This window comes from Gasterosteus aculeatus, chromosome 4, assembly GCF_964276395.1.
Source record: "Gasterosteus aculeatus chromosome 4, fGasAcu3.hap1.1, whole genome shotgun sequence".
Lineage (NCBI taxonomy): Eukaryota > Metazoa > Chordata > Actinopteri > Perciformes > Gasterosteidae > Gasterosteus > Gasterosteus aculeatus.
In genome coordinates this window covers 23,261,625-23,288,514 of record NC_135691.1, presented here as the reverse complement: position 1 = coordinate 23,288,514, position 26,890 = coordinate 23,261,625, and the positions used below count along the sequence as shown (strand labels likewise).

The window sequence follows — 26,890 nt, the reverse complement described above, 5'->3', positions numbered from 1 at the left end:
CTTTTTCTTTCATATGATAATGCTAAATGTACCAAAACTGAGCAGGATTTTAGAACGTGCTGCATTTTACAAACGGACTCATAACTGAAGAAAGTTTAAGCTTTCATACATTATAGCCCTTTAGAAGTCAATTTGTTTTCTCTAATGCTACATTCACGACAAACGCGACGCTAACGTTTCGTGTCGCCTCAAACACCCTAAATGCCGTGAACTCTCAGGGGACCATTTGTATTTGAATCACGTCATTCCTGCCAGACGCAACGGAGAGGGCGTGGCTTATCACCCTGAAAACAGTTAAACTTTCCACCATTGTTTTTCTTTCGCATCAACTGTGGAAGACATAGCGACTGTAACTGTTGTGGAAGTCCTACTCACTTAGGCCACTAACAGCTGTCCTGTTTTGGTACAAAACCGCATCTGTAGGACAGCTCAGTGAATTTCACTTCTACAGGAACTGTGTCTGGAAGACTGCAGATTCCAGCGGTATATGATGCTAACCGTTAGCTTGTTGGCTCGGATTGGGGACCGGACTTCACCGCCTTCACATCATACTTCTCTGCCGAGGGAACCTTCACATGGCAAGACACTGCGCTCAAGCATATCCGAACTTCTCTTTTAATTAATATTGACAAGCAGTATGTTGTTAAACAAAACAATTATCATACACTATAATGTACTTTATTCATTGTACTGATGTGGGATGTTATAAAAAAAGGGGCATATGGTTGTACCTTGTGCTGCGTTACTTTGTTACTTTCTTGGACCGGTCGCAATATAACGTTCGGTACGAAGATGTCTCGTACAGCTCAGGGTACCCACACACAGCTAACATTACTAGTAATTGATCCTCCATTTTTTCTGATTCGGCAACTGTGCTGGATGTCAGTGGCGATCTCAACGCTGATAGGCTAGTGCACCGCAGCGTCATGCTATTTTGTCGTTGGAATATTAAAACTTTTGCGTTTGCTGCGTTGAGTGTTGAAACGTGACTGCCTGAAATCAAGGCGAAACACGCAGCACTTTGCGTCACACCAGTCTCGTCGCATCTGTGCATAGACTGTGTATGTAATCCTGCGTCGCGTTTGGTGTGAACATAGCATTAGAACTAAGGTTAAGTATCTATACCAAGGGCACAGCATTATATGCAATGAAAGCCGCCACAAATAGCCTGCTCTCTATCCATTACCCTAACCAGCAGAGCATGTTGCAGCCTATGATGTGTGATTGATTTAAAGTACAAACATTTCCTCAGTTTGTTGTTTCTGCTGCTTGTGGAATGCTTTTCTCAGTTCTATTCCATCCTTACGGTCCGCCAAAGGCAGTGCTTAACACTGGAATGTCTTGTCTCGCTCTTGTGCGGGTCGAGTCTTAACAAATTCACCTCTGACCATGAATAACCCACCGTCTTTAAGTTCCAGTGTCATCCTGAGATCAGTCCTAATTCATCGCAGATGAAGTTGATGATGAAGTTTAAAGCATACATATGCTGGTGACCACCAGCAATAGAAGAACTACCCTGAATGCTGGGGCACCATCTACCCGCCTGCAAAACAAAAAGAGTTGGAGGCTGTTGTCCGACTGGTGTGCAGTACGGGACAGGGACAAAGTACAGTGCATCCTCTACCCTGAAGGTATACGTGGCCGCTATTTCATGGCAGCACGCTAAAGTTCAACAAAAATACAGTAAGGAGCCACAGACTGGTGTCCCTCTTCCAATGCGGTCATGCGTGTATGACTTTATGGCCTAATGCAGCGTTTCTCCTGAAGGTGCTGACACGCTCACGTGTTAACCAGCCCATTCCGCTCTGCCTCTGGCGGTTTTTAAGGATGAAATGGAGCAAAAGTTACATATGAAACTACGGTTCTATCAATACCGGATGACTGCCCGAGTTCTTGTTCCTGTGAACTCGCATGAAGATTCCAGATTGATCTCAGGATGACACCGGAACTCTGGGATTGGTGGGTCACAGATGAATCTTTTTTATATAAGGACTCGACCTGCGGAAGTGCGAGACAGAAGAAAATCTGGTGTTAAGCACTGCCTCTGGCGGCATCCAGGATTCATAGAAATTGTGTGTCAATGATGGGAGCCAACAAAACCTGACAATGAAGAGCATTGGGTGCAGGGTTTCAATTTCGCATTCAAAAGAGAAATATTTTTCAAATTCATTCTTTGTTTAAAAACACAATGGGCCTTTATCAGGCTTTTTTCTATTTTAGTACTTGTCATGTGTCAGAAGTCAAAAAGAGAATGAACCAATGCTTTAATTATACGTTGCCATCAGCAGCTTTCAAAAAGGGGAGCAGCTTTCTCCTCCTGGGTTGTTTCAGCTAATTACCTGGATTTCAATTTAGAATCATCCGGAATGTCAAAGTAAAACATTTGGATTAAAGCTATTGCTCTAATTAGCAATGTGCTTCCAAAGGGCCCTGTGAAGTTTGTCGACACTGATGCTTCAATCACATTACAGAGCATAATATCTTGGCCAATTAAGCTAATTTAATTTCCTTTTCCAGAGACACATAAGAGCAAGAGAAGGTCTTTGATTAGGCTCAAGCTGCTGGAGGTTCTTTAGTAGATGAAAACACATGGAGGTTACAGTCTAGTCAAAAAAAAAAAAGTGTATTGTTTTTGTAGTGTCACTAATGCCAGACATGTGTCGTTATGGCTAAGCTGTTCTGGAGTTGGATGGAAACCCCTGAATCCGGTTGCTGTTTAAGTAGCATCATTACTTTGTTGCGTTACTTTGTTGCGTTACCTGATTGCATTCTGTGTTGAGTAACATTCTTGAGTTACCGTGTTATCTTATTAGGTTACCTTGTTGTGTTACGTTGGTACATAATGTAAATACTGAAGATTAGCCGTGACCGGTCATCTTCCAGGGGAAACACCGAGCAGTGGGGGGTGGCTGGGAGAAGGTGGTGGGAGAGCCGGCATCCTGGTGTCATGAGCCCCAGCTGGAGCTAGCTATTGCAGGAGTTGTCGACGTGTATTTTCATTGTCGATGCATCATATATTTAAAAAATATTCAGAGCTATCAGTAATTCCCATTTTGCGTTGCAATGCACTATAGAAAGTGCCAGGGCAGTATCGTTTCCTGCATGCAACCAAGGCAAAGAGGAAGAATGTTTTTCAATCGAAATGGAGAGTGGGAGAGCTGAAAAAGTGAGACGGAGACTTCCAACGGTCTTTTCAAAGTATTGTATCAGCAAACTACACAAAACAGTAGAATAAAGCATCTGCAAAACAGGGGGCATTTCAGTGCCATGAGCTACCACTGGATGATTTGGGTGTACTGTATCTTTAACCCATGAAGAGAACTGGTACCTTCTGGAGAGATTGTCGTTGGAACGGTAAAGCACGATGGTATTTCAGTGACGGGTTAGCTAGGTAACATAGTTTAGGTAATAGAGGGTTTACATTCTTAACGTTTGATCGTGTGTTACCTGCCCTCGGTCCTGGTTTGGAATGCGTCAATGGGACGGGAAGAGTGATAGGAAGGTATTTATGGGGATACTGGAATAGGTGTGGTCCTGAAATTACGCCAATTAGCTTTAATTGGCAACTGGTAAAAGAGGAAACTAGTGAGTACCTGTCAAATTTCTGGACACACCCTCTCATTCTAGAAAAATGAAAAACCATTTAATGGGGAGAAAAAAAGGGAAGAAACCTAAGGGAGAATGGCAGAGGAGAGATCCCTCTCCGAGGTTGGACAGACTGCAACGGAGGTCATGTGCACAGAATGAACAGCGTAAAAAATGTACAAATACGTTCAATTCACCACCATTACATATAACCACCCTCCACAAAAACTTGTGGAGAGGGAAGAACCAAAGTTCAAGACGTGCGTTAGTGTTGACAGTATGGGACTAATAATAGTGTTAGAAGCGGTAGGTTTCAGCAGGGCCATGGAAGGACAAGGGTCCAGATATTGTGGCAAACCAGGGGGAGGGGTCAAGCCAAGGCTGCCCAGGTGGATCAGGTTTGGGGAGATCTTAAAATAAATTACATGTAGAAAGTGTAGGATTTTAGTAATTAGAAACAAATGTTACTGTCACTTTAGCAATACTTCATCTAATGCTGTAATGCATTGTTCATACTTCTTGGTCCACTAAAACATTTCTGGAAGGAACGCAAATCATAGTATGAAAAAATTACTGCGAGATTATGCAAAACCTACATGTACGTGTGAAGAAAATTGAATTATGTCAATCTTTGTCCAATTACTATTAAACAGTCACATCAATGGAGTCTACACACGTGGGAGAGGTTAGTATCATTTTACTTTGAGACTGTGGTCAAATATAGGACAAAGGAGTTTGCCAGCAGCGGCCCATCCAGCGCACTGCTTGGAGTTTATCAAGTCAGGAGGCGAGTGGTACCCTTCAGTTAGCGGATAGTCCAATTCCGCAGGCGAATAGCTTGCTGTGACGCCACCACTGTTGTTTGTGCTAGCTAAAATTCCAGTGGCTAACTGCTAAATGATGAGCCCTCTGCCGATGCTAGAAAAATTCTTATTTGACACTGGTGTAAAATCATCAAAACAGAATATTTAATGTTTGCAAACAGGAGATATAGTTGACACACATAGAAGTCATGCGCCGAGCCTACTAAAAGGTTTTCATCTCCGGAGCATGAAAATATATTGGAAGATAAACATGCTAAAACAGGGTGGGGCTCTGGGCAAAACCCAAGTCCTTGGATGTAGACGATTATCTTCGGCACTGCAAGATTATAAACATCAAACATCACAAACAGCTTTGATTATCAGATGGTCCAGAACACCATGTGCCTCTATGTGAAAGAATGTTTCTGACAACATTGAACTTACTTTATATTCTATCGAAAGCTGGCTCTAGTACTTGTTTCCCCTCTTACTCACTTGCGTCCGTCTGAAATTTGGAGTAGTTCTTCACATAAACACTCAGTTTACCAAAGTGAGGCCTAGACGGCCACACTGTTTTATACAATGTTTACAATATCAGGTGCTCGCAGATCCCTAGGCCCTTCAGTGAGAAGCGCACTTGGTTTCCTCTGCCCAAAAAGAGGCAAAAAATGTGAAGGAACCCTGAAAAAAATACAGAAGAAAAACAACTCAGCCAAGTTCCTGTCAGCTGCAGTGAGTTGACAGAACACAAAGCAAAACAGAGATCCCGAACTATCCCACTTTAGGGTTCGCAGTCATTACGAGCGTTTAGAAAAAGCATTAGCTGCCAGGCTGCGTATTATTAGAGTCTTCATCCCTGTGTTACAGCTGACCCTGGAGTTAGTGCTGGGTGTGCAGTTAGCCCTGCTTTTCTTTACCAAACGGCTCTAGGGGTGAAAATAATGATCTTTTGAGACATGCCAATGCTATCTGGACCAGCGCTGCTTTAATGACTGCTTATCCTTCGCCCTTTCAAGAAGATGTGTGCCATGGCAAATATATTTCCCGTTGTTGGGTCATTAGCTCTTTATTGCAGGGATAATAGACTTTTGTATTTTTGGTCTCATTTGAGTGTACTTCAAATGAGTACAGCCCTTTGAAAGATTAGTCACCCCTCAGTAAAAACGCATTACACGTAAGTCACCAGTGCTTCACCAATAAGAGGCCGGCAGCTAAAACAAATTACATTTGATCTATGGAAAGACAATGAACATCAAATAAATATCGTTGTCTGATTAATGACTGTTGCAAAGTTGTAGATCTCTGAAGTTGTTTTAAAAAAACAAGCTCAGCACTAATTATGTAGATACTCCATCTGTGCTGGTAATCTGTATTCAAATTGTAGTCAAAGCCATTTCAACAGAGAGAAAGGACACGGGGCAGTAAAATAATTCCATACAATGCTCTTTAATTTACATATAATAAGAAATACTTAGGAGATAACAGCTATGGTGTTAGGAATATTACATTACATGTCATTTAGCTGACGCTTTTATCCAATGCAATTTACATTGCATTTTTAACCAATGTTTTTTTTCTTCACATTTTGCCCGGGGAGCCATTAGGGGTTAAGTGTTTTGCTCAGGGACACTTCGACGGGGACATGGAGCAGCCGGGGTTCGAAATGCCAACCATGCGCCACCGTCGCTCCAGAAAACAGTTGCTAATACACGTCAATAGTGGCTGTTAAAGCAGCACTTTGGAAAGTTGATGGAAAGCAGCTGCTTTGACATCCCTTACTGAAGAGTAGAGGAATCCAATCATGCAGGAATTAATATGGATATTTATGTGTCTTAAAATTCAACTACCAGATTGCCTTTAACATTTTAAAGTAGGTTTATACTCACAAAATGATGGAACAATGTATTGACCGTCTGTGGTTGCTGTTCTAATGTGTACAGTCCTTTTTGCAATGCAGTGTTATAGTTCACCGTCACACCAGAAATACCAAAATGTAAAGGCTCGTCGTTGCGTCGACGCACTTGTTTCAATTCATGGTTTTAAAAGTCTTGCGTGTGTTGCAGAGCGATTCACCGCTAGAACAGGCGGAGTAACGTGTTTTTGTCGAAGACGTCCTAGAGAGTTACATCTTTGAGTGTGGAAGTTGTTGTTTGTTTATTTATTTATCATAGACTTTATTGCTCCGTGCATCGCCACTGCTGCTTTTCATCGCGGACACATTTGTCCCGTATTTTCCTCCACAATTTTGTGCACCTCTCAACCAGAAAACCGGCGTTTGCGGAGATTTCCCTCCATGAATCCAACCTGCTTATACAACCCGCCAATGACGGCTTGTAGAAGTGGTCATGTTTACGCATTTCTTCCGACAAAAGTTCTTAAATCTGATCCGTTCTCTCGTAAACATTCTTCGTTTTAATAATGGCGGTATCGGGCTATGAAAGAAATGTGAGACTCCATAAAGGATGTAGTTAGCGAACCAATCGCAGCCTTGTGCGCTGCGGTAGGCTTGCGTCGCTTTCGACACAAGCCTAGAAAAATGGGTCGACACACGCAAGGACGCAAGGAGGTGTGAAAAGGCACGCAAGGGACACGCAAGAGGGGCTTGCGTCTGCGTCGCTCTGAAAACGCAGAAGCATAAACTTCTGGACTTAACTGTCCATTCAGGCAAAGAAAGATAATTTTTAACTGTTTAGACCTGGATCTGTAAGAGCAGGTGTAAATGAACCGAAGACGCTTGGTCCGATGGCTAAACAACATTTTACAACAAGATATTCTGGACCTTAAATAGCCAAAGCTCATAGAAATATGTTATGAATGCAAATCTTGGGCAATTTGGTTTGCCTTGAACCCGGCAAGGATTACATGCAGTGTATAGTGTTTTGATTTTGTAACCCATTTTACAAATGCCAAGTGTGAACCACAGTGTTTAGGATCTGCCAAAATCCAAGTTGATGTTAAGTGTGAAAAGGACCTGAATGTGCTCTCATTAGGAAGGATATATGCAATTACCGTGTCCAATAGTAACAGCTGATATGATGTACCTACCTCGATTCTGGACCCTCCACTTTTCAGACTGCAGTTGCTAAATCACGTGAACTCACATCTCAGAGTTAAGTTTGGCAAAGGAGAAAGATGCATACAATAATTGTATTCAATGTTCACTTCAATTTTACTATAATAAATCTGACCTTAAGAACAGTAAAATTAATATGGTTTAACTCTGTCAAACACATATTAGGCCAGAAAATTAAAAAAAACAGACCTTTTTCAGAAGATTGAATTTTATTATGTCTTATTATCATTATCAATTATCTTATTTTTTGCATCTCTACAGTGAAGAAGTATTTAAAAGCACTTTCACAAGCCATCACGGTCACTAACATTGAAACACACAATTAGGGCCGCATTGATTGTGTAGTTGCATCGCAAACATATGTTCAAGTACTAATCTGACCCAGTCAACCATCCACCATTCAGGGAGCGCATTAGGCAAGAATCCTCCCGTCGTTAGCATCAGTGTGGTCAGGATGCATAGCAAGCTGCTAATAACCATTAAGATTTTTTTATGTAACCTCTACCAGATGTCTATTTAGGCCCCAAATCCACCACTCATACACACACAGGCCATGGTCTACAATGCCATTTTTTGTGTTTTAGTGATAAAAGTGAGGCTCTAGTAGTGCCATGAGAAATATTAATACCCTCCTCAGATGGCACGCTGATGTAGTTGCGGTTCTCTCTCAAACACTTTGAACTTGCTTGTTTGTTCAGATATGATTTATGTTGAATCAAAAGCAGCAACCAAAGCCGGAGTTTGTTTACTGATCCAGCCGCAAATCAAACAGCCAATCTGGTCATGCTGCTATGGAAGGAGGGTGCGGTCGCCAGCGTCTCTCCTTCTCCCAGTTAGTCATAGAGATCTGTGGATTTGTTTGTTTGTTGCCCTGGTTTCTGCTACTGACAGTGTCATGGCAATCAAGGCTGGATGCACACAGGACAGGGGGAAACGGTGCCACCCTCCCCATCCTCCACCACCATTGTGCCGACCCTGTGTGTTTACGATGTGCTGTTTCCATATGACCTAATCTCAAACAAATTGGAAAGATGATTGTTATCTACAGGGGGCCAGGAGCAGCATTATTCTCAACAATAACCTTCAGAAAACCTTTCAGAAGGAAAAAAAGAAAAAAAAAATCAAGTGGATTATTCAAAAGACAATTTTCTCTCAGTTTCCAAACCACCCAGTCCGTTTGGTAGAGATGTGTTGTGTGTTGTAACGTCTTATTTTGTTGTGTGAAATGGCGGAGGAGACACAAAGGCACTTCTCCCTCTCCTATTCTCTGTAGGACATGTAAGGAGATGGGGGATCTGAGGAGAACTGTGTATCAACGATAAACGGAGGTGCAGCTTTACCAAATATTGAAAGTAATAGGCCTACAGCATAAACACAAGAAAGTCAAGTAGTAAAATCTTCAAAAATGGAAATCAAAAGGTCCTCTGATGCAAATTAGTAATTTGCGATTTTGGGCTGTACAAAACAAAATGAATTGAATTAAATCAAAGTCTGGGTTCATAAAATAATCTGGAAATTTACCTGATCTATATTCACTGTCCCTGACAAGTCTCTTTACTACAACAGAAAGAGCCGAATAGTCGTCATCTGTGGCGGCAAATGTCAAAATTCGAGAGCACAAACCAGGTTGATGCGCGCGCGTAAATCAAACATCCGCGAGCAAATCTCCGTTCGCAAAACGTGAACTTCCTCGCTCGCGCTCGAAAGTATTTTCCACGCGCTCGCTGTTTTTCTATTTGACAGTAAGGGGGCGGAGCCAGTCACCATGGTTTCTACACCTGATTGGTTACAAACCCCATCTTTGGATTGGCTGGAGTGATGCATTCACCTCGCGAGCGAGGAAGTTCCCGTTTCGCGAACGAGCAAATATCTCGCGCGAGACAAATTTTTGTTGCGTGAGACGGACTTTTGCTCGTGCGAGACGGAGATTTGCTCGCGGATGTTTGATTTGATCAACCTGATTTGCGCTCTCGAATTTTGACAGTTATTTGCCGCCATAGTCATCACAATTCATGTCATTCAAGTCAGGAAAATATACCGAAATCAACACTAAAGAGGCACAAAATGATACAGATATGTAAAAATCCAGCCCGCCGCAGTGTGGATGGCCCGCCGGATGACTTTGCTATTGTGAGAGTTGAGGGACGAGAGGCTAGTTGTGTCTCTTTTTTATATCGAGTCATTTCGAGTCTGTGTAAGATCTTCCCAAAGCTGGCTGTTACCGTAAAACTTCCAGTGGGAGGCGTGCAGGAGGCATCCTAGTTAGATGGCCAAACCACTTTCACTTTCACAAATTCTGTCTTTTGAGTTTTCATCCTTCCTTCTTTTTTAATTAACTCTCCTGTCATTCTAGATCCTATCATCCACACCAAATAATCTCTCATTCTCTTCACCTTGTCCTCATGCCCTTTTTTTTGCGTGCCCCTTTTTGGATTTGTTTGCCTGTTGGACTAACCTGATTTTGATCCTGCCTGAACACAAGTAAAGAACTTTACTTGCATTTCTGTTTCTGAGTTGTGCTTTTGGGTTCAAGTACCCGCAATCCTTACACATCTTGCAGACGCATCTAGCGCACATCTCGCACATGCAGACAAGTGGAGAGGAAGTGGAAAAAAGACAATCTCCAGATTTCTCGGGATCTCCTACGTGATCGCCTTTTTAATTATCAACAGGCTGCTAAAGCTGAATATTTTTCCTCACTTGTCTCCAAAAACGCTCACAAACCTCAGGTTCTTTTTAACGTATTTGACTCACTAGTGAACCCTTGTGATGCTGTCTCTGTTGAACCGTCTGCTTCTCTGTGTGAGGACTTTTTGCAATTCTTTGTCACCAATATTTCTGCCCTTAGATCCTCACCCCCCCAGCATGTGCAGGACCGCGCTAATCCTGCAGCAAGCTCAGCTGTTTTTCACCAGTTTGAGCCTGTCTCACTTTCTGCATTTACTGAAATAGTTAATCACCTACGCCCTGCTAACTGCCCATCGGACAGCATTCCATCCCACTTGCTTAAGCAGGTCTTCAGCTCAGTTGGGCCTTTTATTTTGTTTCTTATAAATCTGTGTCTCAGCTCTGGACGTGTCCCAGCCTCCTTCAAACATGCCACAGTGCAGCCTCTTTTAAAAAGGAAAAATTTGGATCCTTTGGTTCTTTCTAATTTCAGGCCAATCTCCAAACTCTCGTTTATCTCAAGTCTTGGAGAAAGCTGTTTTTAACCAATTGCAAGAATTCCTAGGTCGTGCAAACATTGGTGAACAGTTTCAGTCTGGTTTTTAGCCTCTTCACAGCACCGAAACAGCTTTTTAAAAAGTTTTTAATGATCTTCTTTTAAACCTTGATTCTGGTAACTGTGCCTTTTTAATCCTATTAGATCTCACAGCAGCATTCGACACAGTGGATCACACTATCCTCTTGTCCCGCCTCAAGCACTGTGTGGGCATTAGAGGTTCTGCTCTAGAGTGGTTTAAATCCTGGTGGTTTAAATCTTACCTTGCAGATAGATCCTTCTGTATACAAGTTTTTCTCCTCAGTGGCTCCTGTGACCTGCAGAGTCCCCCAGGGGTCAGTTCTGGGCCCTCTACTGTTCTCCTTGTATATGCTACCCCTGGGATCGATATTTACGAAGCATGGAATCCCTTTCCATTGCTTTGCTGATGATGTGCAGGTGTACTTGCCAATAAAGGCCCCCTCCAAAGAATCCCTTCATGCTGTGTTTAATTGTATGACGGACATTAAAACATGGATGGACCTAAACTTCCAAAAACTAAATGAAAACAAAACAGAGATTGTGCTATTTGGTCGCCCTGACTTGGTCCAGGTCCTTGCCAGGTCCCTTGGCCCACTAGCACCTTACATAGGTTCCCAGGCCAGAAACCTTGGTGTGATTATTGATGGGGCGTTTAAATTGGACAAGCAGGTTAGCTCTGTGGTTAAGGCTAGCTTCTTCCAGATTCGGCTTCTAGCCAAAGTCAAACCCCATCTAAACAGGGCTGACCTCGAAAAAGTCATGCATGCTTTTATATCTTCGTGCTTGGACTATTGCAACTCCCTGTATGTCGGTATAAGCTGGTCTGAACTCAACCGTCTACAGCTTGTGCAGAATGCAGCAGCCCGTCTCCAGACCGGAACAAAGAAGCATGGGCACATAACGCCAGTGCTTTCCTCTCTCCACTGGCTTCCGGTTAGGTTCAGAATTGATTTTAAGAATCTTTTATTTATTTTTAAGTCTCTGCGTGGAATGGTCCCAGAATATTTATCCAGCCGTATTAATGTGCATCAACCCTCCAGAGCCCTGAGGTCAGCTGACCAGCTGGTTCTGAACGTTCCTCAGTCGTTCCTTAAAACAAAAGGAGATCGAGCCTTCGCAGTAGCGGCTCCCAGACTGTGGAATGCTTTGCCGTTTTCTGTGCGGTCTGCGACGAGCCTTTCCACTTTTAAAACTCGCCTTAAGACTCACTTGTTCACATTGGCCTTTGGCTGAGTTAAGTCACCTGCATCGATCGTCTATGTGTTTGCCTTTTACTGTTTATTTTTATTTTATTTTTTGCTTGTTTGTTTTACGTTTGCTTGTATTGTTTTATTGATGCTGATTGTTTTTATCCTGTAAAGCACTTTGGCTGGCCACTGGCCTTTAAAAGTGCTGTATAAATAAAATTGACATTGACATTGACATTGACATCTTAGCTGTTTACAAAGGAGTAGCGCCTCAACTACAAGTTCTCTCCTGATATCTGAGCTCCTTAACCTCTAAGGCTAATCCCGGCCTCTTTTGCTTGTAGTAGGCAGTCACAGCACTATGGCCTCAGATTTGGAGGTGCTAACCCTCATCCCTGTCGCTGCAAATCTCCTGAGTGAATGCTGGTGGTAACTGAGGAGGCAGGACCACATCATCTGCAAACAGCAAAGAGGTGGTCTTGAGTGTCCTGACGTTCCCCCCCCAGCAGAACCGGTGATAAAGAACAGCTCTGGCATCGTTCAAAACTCACCAGTAACATTGAAAAAGCGTGTCAGCCTAGAGAGCTCAAGAATGTCGAGCTCTGTCATCAACGCAGGGAATCTCATCCCGGCAGAGTTTAGGAGTTCCTCAAAGTGCTCTTTCCACCGCCCAGACAATGTCTCCAGTCTGCGTCAACAGTTCCAGCCCCCCCGCCGAAAGCCGCCTTCGGTAAGCCTTGCTTTCCCCTTCTTGACCGCCAGAACCTCGTTGAGGCCAACTGAAAGTTTATTTCTATGGCCTTCTTCTTCACCGGGTTCTCGGGTTTCCATCACGACAGGTGCCGATAGCTTTCCGACAACAACTCCTACCTGCTGCGTCCACAATAGAGGCTTTGAACATGGACTACTCGGATTCCATGTCTACCCAGGGATTTGTGAGAAGTTTGTTCGCAGGAGGGAGTCGAAGACCTCCCAGACAGGATCCTCAGCCAGAAGTTCTCAGTTCACCAACAATAGTAAAACACTACTTGTGTGCAGATTGTTCCTTCCAATGACATCTATCCAGGTTCCCCTTTAATTTTCCTCATGAAAATGTCTCCCAGGAGAACTATAGACTATGGCAGGAGGTGCTCTTTCCAGGACACCTCCCAACAACTCCAAGAAGAATACTCTAAACGGTCGGAGCCTTAAGCTTACTTTATGCTTCTGTCACTGCATGAAAAGTGGGATTTTCGGCAGTATGCGGCACTGTAAATTGTCGTGGAATTTCAGGTTTACGGCTGTTTACGGCAATTTGCGGGCAACGCCGAAAACTGCCGTAAATTGTCAGAAATTGATGTGGGCCTCCCTTGGCAGTTGTCCCCCCATGACCTCCCTCCTCCTAATTCTAGGGGAGGCTTTGACATGTAAATGAAAATGCTGTGAGCTATACAAATGCAAATCAGGGTCGCAGAGGGAGTTTTAGCCCAGGTGACTTTTTTTTAAAAGTTAAGAAAATCTCTGGTACAAATAGATCAGGCTCAGTAGCCTAATTATACACTCTTACATTTGAGCTTGAATTGATTTATTTAATTCAAATATGCTAGATTACTGTGTACGCCATTAGCAATGGCAAATGTTATGTAAAAAAGATACACAAAATAACTTCTTTAAAAAATTAGTTTTAATCAAGGCAAAATGAGCATTCCATGCAAACAACATTTGAATCAGAATGATGGTCTGCAGAGATCACAGTCTCCTGGAGCTCAACTACAGTGCATAGTGGCAGGACTACAGTGACATTTTCTTTGGTCTTACTTAAATGCACAGAGGATGTATTAACCACACATCTTCTAGCAATGCGCTCAACTGGCAGAAATGATGCTGGGTATGACGAGTCTGTTCCCTGCAAGCCCCAAACTTCTATTGGCTTTCCATAAAAATGTCTGTCCGGGTGGAGATGAAGCCAGGAAACTTGTGCAAGAACATGTTTAAATGCCGTACCCTTTGACACAACATTAACAACTATAAACTGCTTTATAATGGCTGGTCGTAGTTCTGCTAGAGGGTCAAGGACGGGTTCCTCAAAACTGTTAGTGTTTCCACACCACTTAGCATGAACACATGCTGACCTTTATGCTCTGCATCTATCGATTGAGCAAGTTACATTCATATATGTTACCCGTTTACATGTCACGGCAAAACATTCAACCTCAGTGACACAAGGGTACATGTGATGATACATTGTCAACATTGCATGTCTGTCAGACTCAAGATTGTCTGGTGGAATGGAGAAAGAGGAACCACTGTACAGTTTTCTAGGGAAAGTCATTCCGCTGACACCAAAACACTGCTTTACATAAAGCATATCAGCTGTTTCAAAGTCCCAACCATTTGTCTTCCTAAAATACTGGTCCTTCCGTATAACAATAACCTCGTATGTGATTGGAGGACCCTTAGACTCCTCGTCCAATCACGTGTGAGGTCATAGGGCATGACTGATACAGCAGTACTTGCAAGACGAGCATACAAAACAGACACGTGTGTTACTATATTCAGAAGAACTGTATCTCCAGTTCCTTTGTTTGGTTTTTGCTGGTTCGCGAATAATGGCGGGACGACGTCTCGCGTTCAACTCGCCTTCAACTCCTCTCCGCGGTCACCAACTTTCGGCCTGTCCGCAGACAGACGAGAAGAAGCTGCTGAATGCTCTCAGTGGATCGTCTCGTCAACTCCAACAACAAACTGCCGATATCAACGAGCGGTTCGGGACTCTGCGGGTTTCTGTCCATGGAGGAGAGGAACCGACTCAAAGAAGAGGAGACGGGCGCACAATCCCACGATAGCGGTAAGAATATGTTCGATGACTGCAAGCTAAGCTAAAAGTAGCATAGCCTCAAGCTAAGCTAAGAGTAGCCTAGTAGCCTTACAAGTGAGCAGAAACAGCTTTATTAAAGTGTGTTTTCTTTGCCGTGTCGTTTACAGGAAGCGGTGCGCCGTCTTCACAACTCCGAGATGAACTACAGGCGCTACGAACCGGAGCAAGGGTCAGATTTAAAGATGCTTCCATTCTGCGCTATAAGGGAATATATACGTATGGATACCATAGGATGGATACCGATCATAACTGTACATGTTGTTTTCACAGACTAATCTCGCCTCATAATGAGGCGGTGACCTCGTATTTGCTCCGGGAAAAGTCCAGATTTAGACGACGTCATTGTGTGTAAGTGACACTGTTTACTGTTTCTCCTTCCTTGTTAAATGTTACTGTGACTTGCGTTTGATTTTTTTAAATTCATACCACACTCATTTAATTGTTTTCCAGCCGCCTGTGAGACGTATTTTGAGACGGGACGCAGGAGCTTCAGGTTCAGCCGGAACACTCACTGCGGGCGGAAGCTGCGAAGGATTCAGCGCGGAGTCGAGCGAGAAGAAAGACGGTCAGAGTTTATTTGCTGACTTTTTTCAGGTGCATTGATCGATGTGTTGTGTCCGTACGCATCGCACAGTACTGATTCATTGTTGTTTTTACAGCTGCTGGAATCGAGACAAAGTGCGCTGGCTGATGACGAGGTGGAAATCCGCCACCGTGGAGCTCACGTCGGACGGAGGTGGATTGTACGGTCGCCACACGCACACGAGCCGCCTGCACAACAGACCTGCCTCGGAAAACACGGCGCCAGTGACGGTCTACAACCCCGAGGAGGCAAACGGACAGTTTACCGAGCTGTAGTTTTTAAACCGCCGTTACCCAAGTGTGGGCAGAGCCTCACTTTGTATGTAGTTGTTTGTGTGTTGTTAATAAAGCTCTTTCTTTGCATAAACGTGTGTCAAATGTTCATTTTCTCTATAAATTCATTGATGTCCTGGTTGGTATCCTAATAATAGTGTAGTAGCCTACATAGGATAACCATGAAATGAATATACAGCATAATATGAATATATAAATAAAATGAGGCGGGTGACCAATAGCGACAGATCTGCCAACCAATCACGAGTGATTGAAAGTTGTGGTTTCATCCAATCATGAACAAGGAAACTCCAGCCTGGTCTGCCCACGTGTGGTTTTGCTGCCAATCATTGGCAGTGATTTTCGCTGCATTCATATGCTAATTCGGGCCATTCGCACCTCCGCCAGCTCTCCGCCTACGTCATGGTTCGTTTCCGACAATTTGTGGCACAGACAAACGCGACGTGCGCGGGTTGCAAATTGTCGGAAATTGTCGGAAATTAGGGAGATTTCCGGGCGTTTACGGGGACGAAAGTCTCACTTTTCATGCAGTGTGTGTTTTCAGAGAGACGCAAGGACACACATTATGTTTAACTCAGTTCATATGGTCCAAAATCAAAATATTTGCTTCGCAGGGCATTCCTACATTCTATTGCTCAAAAATAGCTTACATGAGACAGAAACTTACAAATAAGCTTTTGGGAGAAGAAATCCATCAAGGAAAGCTTAAGACCAGTGGCAGCTGGTGAATTCTTTTGGTAGGGCCAGCCAATCAGTTACAGTCAGGGCTGTAGTGGAGGGTAAACGCCATTTACGCACCTCTGGAATTTTGGAAATAGCGTTTACGCACCTATAAATAGCGTTTGCGCACCTCTAAGTGGCGTTTACGCACCTCAAAGTTCCCTGCGCCTTGTATTCTTCCGTTGGAATAATCCGAAATAAACTTGGTGTAATTTTAAAACAGCTAAGACTACGTTTCCTATTGTTGAACATATAAACGCCGTAGTCTGAATCATTTTTTATCTGCGCTGTATTACGGTCTGACCATCCAATCAGTGCCTTGCGGCTGCAGCAGCGACACCAATCACGATCCAGGAGGTGTGTAAACACATACACGTTGTGGATCAGCCCAGTGGTCCCCAACCTTTTTTACCTCACGAACCGGTTTCATGTCAGACAATATTTCGCGGACCGGTTGAGAAGGTCCGACGGGTGGGGGGGGGTGTAGTAGTCGTTGCGGGCGGAACGACCGGCGGGGGGGGGTGTAGTAGTCGCGCGCTCTGTGTTCGCTGGTCGTGCACGGTAAAAGGACAAGAAAAACGTGATGCGTAGATTAGAAAACAAGTCAGTTCTCAATGTGAAAAAAAACATGCTGTATAGGCTATTTATGTAATTGGTAGTGATGTGATTGGTAGAAAGAGCTTTTGGCAGCAGAGATAGAAGCAGAAAACGAGGAGAGGAGAGATTGAAATTTAAGCAGGTCGTCAGGTCGTTTATATTTACGCCATCTCCTTTCCGACGCTCGCATGGTGGCTCTCATGGCACGCACCGGTTGAGACAGCCACGGAGCCGGAGGGGATTTGCCAGTCCGTCGTGTCGTAAGAGGGCAGAGAGAGTCTAGAGAGGAGGAAAGAGTTGAGAGGAGAGTCTCTGCAGCAGCGTTCGGATGCAAGAGTGAGAAGGAATCCGTTGAAGGGAGAGCTGATATAACAGAGGATGCCAGCGAGGAGGGAGAGAGGGAGCGAATATTGCGACGAGCCGGTACAGAGTTAGTCAATGAGAGAGGTTTGTTAGTGAGAGTAAGAGATGAAGAAGTGATCAGACACATGAAGACACCTTTATTTCCAGCTACAGCTGACGGTAAGCGTGTTGCGTCACCGTGTTTGATGTCATCGAACTTTTCACAGCTCTAGCTATACTGAGTTGACTGTAGCGTGATATTTTTCATCACAAACAGTGAATTCTTATCTATGTGAGGCTTGTAAAACACCTCACCGTCTAGCAAATTTTCGCTTCATCGAATAGTTGCTTAGACGTTGTTTAGCGTCAACGTTACTTCTATTAGCGTTAGCATTAGCTTTGCAGCTAACCTGGTGATGTCTTCCCTCCCTACCTCTCCTGCTCTTTCTTGCTCGGTGTGTCACATGTTTAGCTATTCCTCTGCCTCCCTTACGGATAATGGTACATGTAAGAAGTGTAGAATATTTGATAAATTGGAGGGGAGGCTTAGTGAGCTAGAAGCACGGCTCCGCACCATGGCTCCGCACCAAGCTCAGTCAGCCCCTGTAGTTACCCAGCCCACCCCCGTAGCCGGTAGGGGCCACATAGACGTAGCGTTCGCTCCTGCTAGCCGTCCCCCGGCAACCCCCGAGCAGCCGGGAGGCTGGGTGACTGTCTGGAGTAAGCATAAGTCGAAGTCGAAGCACACGGTTAACCACCAACACTTCACGTTTCAAACCGCTTCTCCCCACTCAGCTACACACCCGCTGAGAAGCCAACTCTGGTGATAGGTAGCTCCATTCTGAGGAACGTGAAGTTAGCAAAACCAGGGACCATAGTTACTTGTATACCGGGGGCCAGAGCGGGCGACATTGAGTCTTATCTTAAACTGCTGGGTAAGAATTAACGTAAATACAGTAAGATTGTAATACATGTCGGCGTTAATGACTCCCGATTACGTTGCTCGGAGGTCACTAAAATTAAGGTGGAATCGGTGTGTACATGCGCTAAAACAATGTCGGACACCGTAGTTTTCTCTGGCCCCCTCCCAAACTTGACCAGTGACGACATGTACAGCCGCATGTCGTCATTCCGCCGCTGGTTGTCGAGGTGGTGCCCAGTAAATAATGTGGGCTTCGTTGATCACTGGAAGACGTTTTGGGGAGAGCCTGGTCTGATTAGGAGGGACGGCATCCATCCCACTTTGGACGGAGCTGAACTTCTTTCTAAGAACCTGACCCAGTTTCTTAGTGGACTTAATCCATGACCCAGAGTTCAGACCGGGGAGCAGAGTCGCAGTCTTACACACTTCTCTGCGCTTCAATCTGAGCAGTCACTCAGCATAATGAACCCTATAGAGACCTTGTCTGCCCCATGGACACAGTTATCTAAGTTAAAGGTAAACAACCGAGGAGTTATAGTAAATAACTTAATTAAAGTTAAAACTAATAATGCAATAGTGCAACAAAATAGGAGAATTAAAGGGGGTCTTTTGAATATCAGATCTCTGTCATCTAAAGCTGTTTTGGTAAATGAACTAATATCAGATCACCGTGTCGATATATTTTGTCTTACTGAAACGCGGTTGTTGAATGGGGAATATTTCTGTTTAAATGAAGCGACTCCTCCGAGTCATGTTAATACTCATATTCCCCGAGGCACAGGCCGAGGGGGGGAGTGGCAGCTATTTATGACTCCTGCCTTTTAATAAACTTTAAACCTAAGGTGGATTATAACTCATTTGAAAGCCTGGTTTTCAGTCTTTCGCAACCGACCTGGAAAATAATCCAGCCGGTTCTCTTTGGCGTGTAGTGTACAGGGCCCCAGGTCCTTATTCAGAATTTCTTTCTGAATTTTCACAGTTCTTAGCGAGTTTGGTCCTTAAAACGGACGAGGTAATTATAGTGGGTGACTTGCATTCCTTTCATTGTTAGATTCAATTGGTTTCTGTCAGTGTGTAAATAAACCAACTCACTGTTTTAACCACACTCTCGACTTGGTTCTTGTGTATGGGATTGGGATTGAACATTTAAAATTTTTTCCACAGGACCCTCTCCTGTCGGACTATTGTCTGATAACCTTTGAATTTCTACTATCAGAACCACCTCCTCCTGCCAAGGGTTTCTACAGTCGACGCTGATCGGATACCGCTGTAGCCTCATTTAAAGAAGCCATTCCTTCTGCTACAAGATACAAGAAGACTCCTGTGAGAACCTCAGTCCGTCCCAGATCGATAATTTTGTCGATACAGGCTCTTTGAGAGTGGCGCTGGACGCTATTGCTCCTCTGGAAAGAAGAATAGCAACAAGAAGGAAGTCTGCTCCGTGGTATAACCCTCAAACACGGAACCTAAAGCAAACTGTGCGGAAACTTGAACGATTGTGGCTTTCCCCCAAATCAGAAGGATCTAGGCTAGTTTGGCAAGACAGCCTTAAAACATATAAGAAGGCTCTCCGTAACGCAAGAGCATCTTATTACTCATCATTAATAGAGAAAAATAAAAACAACTCCAGGTTTCTCTTCAGCACTGTAGCCAGACTGACAGAGTCACAGCTCTGTTGAGCCGTGTATTCCTTTGGACCTCACTAGTAACGACTTCATGAAATTCTTCAATGATAAGATTCTGACTATCAAAGAGAAAATTGATGGTCTCCTGCCTTCAACCAGTGCCGACCTGTCCTCCGATGTAGGAACCTTGGATGCAGCAGTGGGCCCTGATGCCTGTTTGGATGCCTTCTCTTCCATCAACCTTGATCAACTGACTTCTTTATTTTCAAAGTCTAAATCTTCTACTTGTCTCTTGGATCCGATTCCGACCAAGCTGCTTAAGGAAGTTTTTCCTTTAGTTAGCACATCCTTATTAGATATTATGAATCTGTCTTTGTTGACAGGACATGTACCACAGTCCTTCAAGGTAGCTGTAATTAAACCTCTTCTTAAGAAACCTGCTCTTGCTCCAAAGGTGTTGGCTAACTACAGACCTATCTCTAAAGATCCTTGAGAAATCCGTCGCAAATCAATTATGTGACTTTCTACAAAACAATGCTTTGTTCGAGGATTTCCAGTCAGGACCATAGACCATTGTATCCTGTTGCAGAGACTAGAACATTTAATTGGTATCAAAGGAACTGCACTCAGCTGGTTTAAATCCTACTTATCGGATCGATCCCAGTTTGTGCTTGTAAACGGTGAATCCTCAAAGACCACCAATGTTGGTCACGGAGTCCCACAAGGTTCTGTACTTGGACCGATTTTATTTACCCTCTATATGCTTCCTTTGGGCGATCTTATCAGGAAACACCGCATAAACTTCCATTGTTATGCAGACGATACTCAACTGTATCTGTCGATCAAGCCAGAAGAGACGGACCAGCTAGTTAGACTTCAAGAATGTCTTGGAGACATCAAAACTTGGATGACCGGCAACTTCCTGATGCTAAACTCAGAAAAAAGTTATCCTGATAGGCCCAGAGCGCCTTCGAAGCCAGCTGTCACGTGATACAGTTTTTATGGATGGATTTACTCTGGTACCCAGCAGCACCGTCAGGAATCTGGGAGTTCTCTTCGACCAGGATATGACCTTCAACTCGCATATAAAGAAGACTTCAAGGACTGCCTATTTTCATCTACGTAACATATCAAAAATCAGGAACTTCCTGTCTCAAAGTGATGCAGACAGTTCATGCGTTTGTCACTTCCAGACTGGACTACTGTAATTCTTTGTCATCAGGCTGCTCTTGTAAATCTCTTAAGCCTCTCCAGTTGATTCAGAATGCTGCAGCACATGTATTAACAGGAACTTAGAAAAGGGATCATATCACTCCTGTATTAACTTCTCTGCACTGGCTCCCTGTTAAATCAAGAATAGATTTTAAGGTACTTCTCCTCACCTACAAGGCACTTGCTGGTGAGGCACCGTTGTATCTTAAAGAGCTTGTAACACCTTATTGCCCTACAAGGCAGCTGCGCTCCATAGATGCTGGGTTACTTGTTCTTCCTATGGTTTTAAAAAGTAGGCTGGGGGCCAGAGCCTTCAGTTATCAAGCTCCTCTTTTGTGGAACCAGGTTCCACTTTCAGTCCGGGGGGCAGATTCGGTCAGCTCTTTTAAAGTAAAACTTAAAACTTTCCTCTTTGATTCTGCCAATAGTTAGGGCTGGCTCAGGTTAGCCCGGATCAGCCCTTAGTTAAGCTGCTATAGGCTTAGAATGCCGGGGGAATTCTTAGGACACACCGAGCTCCTCTCTCACGCTCTCGTTCTACCATAATTCACGTTTTATTAATGCACATGACTAATTCAGCTTCTTTCCGGGAGATTTTTTTGCGCTTTCTCCCCTAGCAGGTCTCCGTAGATCGTGGTTCCTTCGTGACCCTGGTCCTGACACCTACCGTGGCCATGCTGACACCTGCTGCTGCCATCATCATTATTATTTTTGATATTAATCATATTACTGTACTCGTAAACCAACATTACCCTCTCCTTAAGTCTCTGTGCTCTCCCTCCCCACAGGCTTCTGTGGATGGTGTTCTATCTGATGGTGGTTCTATCTGATGGTGGTTACCCCTGCAGTGGTCCTGCTGTGCGCCTGGCTTACTACTCACAATTACTTTAATCATTTCTGTCATAGGAATTGCATGTATTATATATTGTTCATTCTGTACACATGGAATCCATTGTAGTCTGTCCATCCCAGGAGTGGGATCCCTCCTCTGACGTTCTCCCTAAGGTTTCTTCCCTTTTTTCCCTCTTGGAAGGGTTTTTTCATTTTTTGGGGAGTATTTTGTATAGCCCAAAATCGCAAATTACAAATTTGCCTCAGAGGGCTTTACAGTCTGTACACATACAACATCCTCTGTCCCGAAACCTACCATCGGCACAGGAAAAACTCCCCAAAAAAACGTCATATATATGTGTGTATATATATATATATATATATATATATATATATATATATATATATATATACACACACACACACACATGTTGAGATGCGTTGTTGTATGTTGATGAAAGACCAACTCAAACGCCCCACAAAACTTCACACAACTATTTATTTGACATAAAATGTCCCTGTTTTCATCCACGTCCTGGTTGTGTGTCCTCGCCGCAGTCCTGTGTGTGTCACAGGTAGGTAGCGGTGTTAACTTTAACGCAGCGGCGTGACGGAGTTCACGGTCAAGCCCATATACAGCGTTAGCATGTTAGCATCTAAACCTGCTGGTGTAGCATCTCTAAGGAAGCATCAGGCTTCCCTTTCCTCATGCCGGTCCTTTGTCTGATTGTGAGGTCAGGCTAAAATGTATTTTTGGACTCTGAAATTAGATGTCACTCATTAACTTTAATCAGTGATTGGCTAAACTGCTTCTTAGACCCGCCGCATTGGGACACGGCCCGAGCCCAGCTGAGACATGCGGAGAAGACGTGCAGGAAAAGCAAATACAGTACATTGCACAGATATCTTAATTTACAAATAATACTGGGTATATTCCATGTTTCAAAAACCCAATAGACTCATTGACACATATTGAGAGGCTATTCCAGCAGCAGATTGTTGCAAATGGTTTTAAAATTTTAATATTTTCTTCAACTATTGTATCTGCTATGTTCATGTATTCACAAACGTTAGTAAGGTTTTACATACTCAAAACCACACAATGCATTTACTTGTGCAAACAATAAAAAGATAATACTTTTAACCCTCAGTACAAACCTTCTGTGTATTTATTTTAGCTGCAAGACAGCTTCAATGGGTTGTGAATGGAATATAAATCCAAACTATCCGTATAAATGAACAATGAATAATTACAAAGCCTGCAGCCAGCTTTTTCAGTAACTGGTACATTGCACCACAACATCCGGTCTCTTTACCAATCAAATCTCGCGTAACATCACATGAAAGCCAAAACCCTCATCCGCTCATTGACCTGCATATCCTGTACTATTGGCTGCTGGTGGGGGTGCTCCCACGACTGAATATGTTATTAGGGAGACGGTGGACTGAGGTGACGCTAAAAACAAGTGAACTCTACAGCTGAGCAGGCCTAGCTCTAATTGTGGAGTTGAAGTGCAGAGGTGGCTTGATCAGGGACACTGGGACTTTGTCCTAATTGGTCCTCAGGAGACACTGGAGCTGGTGCTCCTTCTGCCAATCCAGCACAGTCTTCCCAACTCCAAGGGATGTTGACGGGGAAACCGCCCTTGCCGTAATTACTGTTCACCGTCCTTCCTTACGGAACCTGACATCCCTAATAAACCGGCCTGAAAGACCAGGTGGTCCACGGAGGCCGAGTGTGTTTCATTTTTTGATCAGTTGGAAAAAAGTCAGTTAGATTGTGGGTCGGTCCCCGAAATAACACAGAAAACTGCCGCATTAGCTCTTATTAACATCGGTTTTAAAGGTGTAATTTAGGGGATTATGTTGTGACATTTGTAGGCTTTGAATCTCTTTGGATTGAATACGTGGGTTGAGCAAGAGAGGAGCAGTACATGAGAGAAAGCAGAGGCGGCAGTCACGCGAGTGCTGATGGATTTCGGAGCATTCATGTTTGCCTCTGAAGACAGAGCGGATCAGTAGAGCAGGGCTATCTCTGTAGAGCGGCTGGGCCGAAGTCATTGCCTGAGGCTCTACCCCAGGGGCCCCTAGCCCCGAACAACCCGACTGAGTCACAAGGACTTACTTGAAAATGCCTGAAGGGACAAAAAAAAAAAAAAAAAAAACTGAGCTTGAATTATAGATATGTGGCATATCTGTAATCAACATCTTTATACCGCACATTGATGGAGTAGTAGTTCAAGTGGTCAGGCTCAAATAGGAAACAATTGGCACACTGTTAGGCTGTTACCTTGGACAATTACTTATGGCATTCATGTATTTTTGAATGCCATATTTTTCATGATGCTAGACTGGACTTCTGTCATTTTGAGTTATTTAGCAACACATATCCTCCTAAACATTCTTGACACAGATTTACACTAAAGCCTGTATCTCATATGAAATATTTATTTTCATTACCTTTGACAGGTGCAAAATTCAATTAGTTTTTGAGCATCCCAGACTATAGAAAAATCTTTTTTTCTGGCAACTGTGTGCCAAAGCAGCAGCGTTCAACATTTATTTTACTCTTGCCAGTATGTGGCACGATGATTTTGGGAAAGACTTTGGTATCAAAATATGCTCAGGCTTGAACTATCGATATTTTAAGAAATTCTGAGGTGGTTTCATAATTTACCTTTGACTTCTAATTTACCACAAACTTACAACAAGAAATGGGTACCCTGCTGCATCAAGGTAGTTCAATGAAAACTCACCATTTTGATGCAGACGTAAAACTGAAAACTTCGAGTAAAAGAATTTAGACATTTCAGGGAGAAATCCATTGGATTTGATAATAGCCCTCTGAGGCTGTGATTTGTGATATGCAAAATGAATCTCAGGAATCAGGAAACATTTATTAGCCAAAATATGTCAAACATACAAGGAATTTGTCTTGGCGGTTAGTGCGCGACAGTAGACAGACAAGAGTGCACAAGTAATAAAATAAAGTGGAATGAAACGCTAATGCAATGGGTTAGTAGAATAAGGCTAAGGGTTAGTATAAAACAAGGGAATAAAGTTAAAAAAAAATTAAATATTAAAAAGAAAAATATTAAGCATGAAGTGCACTAACAAACAAGTAACAGACAAGAGACAAAGTGACAAAGTGATGAATTACAGTTAAAGTGGCATGTGCAGTGTGAGGGGGAGTGACCGGTGGAGTGTTATAGTCAGGCAGTGGGGGACCGGGCTCTGTTGATGAGCCCGACTGCCGACGGGAAGAAACTGTTCGTGTGGCGGGAGGTCTTAGTCCTGATGGACCTCAGCCTCCTGCCAGATAGAAGGGGCACAAACAGTTTTTGTCCGGGGTGGGAGGGGTCGGCCGCGATCTTTTTAGCTCGCTTCAGAGACCTGGAAGCGAACAAGTCCTGCAGGGACGGCAGATTGCAGCCGATCACCCTCTCTGCAGAGCGGATGACCCGCTGAAGCCTGCCCTTGTCCTTGGCTGTGGCTGCAGCGTACCAGACGGTGATGGAGGAGCAGAGGATGGACTCGATGATGGCTGTGTAGAAGTGGACCATCATCGTCTTTGGCAGGTTGAATTTCTTCAGCTGCCTCAGGAAGAACAACCTCTGCTGAGCCTTCTTGGTGATGGAGCTGATGTTCAGCTCCCACTTGAGGTCCTGGGTGATGATGGAGCCCAGGAAACGGAAGGAGTCCACAATAGTGACGGGGGAGTCACACAGGGTGATGGGGGAGGGTGGGGCTCTGTTCCTCCTGAAATCCACAACCATCTCCACTGTCTTTAGAGCATTGAGCTCCAGGTTGTTCTGGCTGCACCACCAGATGGTCAGACTCCCACCTGTAGGCGGACTCGTCGCCACCAGAGATTAGTCCAATGAGGGTGGTGTCATCCGCAAACTTCAGGAGCTTGACGGACTGGTGGCGCAGCTGTTGGTGTACAGGGAGAAGAGCAGAGGGGAAAGAACGCAGCCTTGGGGGGAACCGGTGCTGATGGTCCGAGAGGCTGAGACATGTTTCCCCAGCTTCACGTGCTGCTTCCTGTCAGACAGGAAGTCTGTGATCCACTTGCAGGTGGAGTCGGGCACGTGCAGCTGGGAGAGTTTGTCCTGCAGCAGAGACGGGATGATGGTGTTGAAGGCAGAGCAGAAGTCCACAAACAGGATCCTGGCGTAGGTTCCTGGGGAGTCCAGATGCTGGAGGATTTAGTGGAGGGCCATGTTGACAGCATCGTCCACAGACCTGTTGGCTCTGTAGGCAAACTGCAGGGGGTCCAGGAGGGGGTCGGTGAGGGACTTCAGGTGGGTCAGGACTAGCCGTTCAAAAGACTTCATGACTACAGAGGTCAGGGCGACGGGCCTGTAGTCATTGAGTCCTGTGATTCTGGGCTTCTTGGGGACAGGGATGATGGTGGAGGCCTTGAAGCAGGCTGGTACGTGGCATGTCTCCAGGGAGGTGTTGAAGATGTCAGTGAACACCGGAGACAGCTGGTCAGCACAATGCTTCAGGGAGTGAGGGGAAACGGAGTCCGGACCGGCTGCCTTACGGGGATTTAGTCTTCTAAAGAGCCGGTAACGTCTCTCTCCAGAATAGAGGGTCGTTGCTGGTGGGGAAGGGGAAGGTGATATAGTTGAAGAGGCGTGAGCACCTGATGGGCTGGGGGAGGGAGGGGAGGGGGACTGCAGCAGGTTGGTGGAGCTGTGGGGGATGGAATCGGGACATTGTCTTTCAAATCTTTCGAATCTAATTGAATACAAATGTTTGAATATGCTATTATCAGTGGTATGTCTGAGAGTGGACACTTTTCAGTACAAGAGTCCCATATGTTACTAAACACAATGGTGGATCAAAATTCCACAAACTTTAGATAGGTGGGAAAACCTAATCAAATTAGGGGACATGGACATAGCTCTTTCACCGGGTTTAAACCCAGTTAGAATTGTGGCATCACTTACACACGTTGAATACGAAGCAGTGTGTTGCTACTCCACATCAAAACTTTGTCTTTTGCTT

The 26,890-nt window shown here is 44.3% G+C and overlaps 1 protein-coding gene and 1 long non-coding RNA gene across 5 annotated transcripts in view; one reads left to right on the top strand and one right to left on the bottom strand.

Annotated features, from left to right (window-relative positions):
• The first annotated feature begins 100 nt into the window (after positions 1–100).
• Positions 101–15,698, top strand: LOC144406210 (uncharacterized). 3 transcript variants are annotated; one of them, XR_013467410.1, is made up of 5 exons: positions 101–14,719; positions 14,857–14,918; positions 15,020–15,097; positions 15,200–15,314; positions 15,409–15,698. It is a non-coding gene; the product is annotated as an uncharacterized LOC144406210 (long non-coding RNA). The 3 variants fall into 3 exon arrangements; XR_013467409.1 differs by having other exon boundaries at positions 105–14,918; XR_013467408.1 differs by having other exon boundaries at positions 107–15,097.
• The window catches only part of LOC120817967 (uncharacterized), a 48,576-nt gene continuing 31,572 nt past the window's right edge, over positions 9,887–26,890 (bottom strand). For both annotated transcript variants that reach the window (XM_078101393.1, XM_078101392.1), the window contains one exon: positions 9,887–26,575. In XM_078101393.1, coding sequence (XP_077957519.1) covers positions 25,087–25,650 — 564 coding nt within the window. In that variant the 5' untranslated portion in view covers positions 25,651–26,575 and the 3' untranslated portion in view covers positions 9,887–25,086. The remainder of the gene's footprint in view (positions 26,576–26,890) is intronic.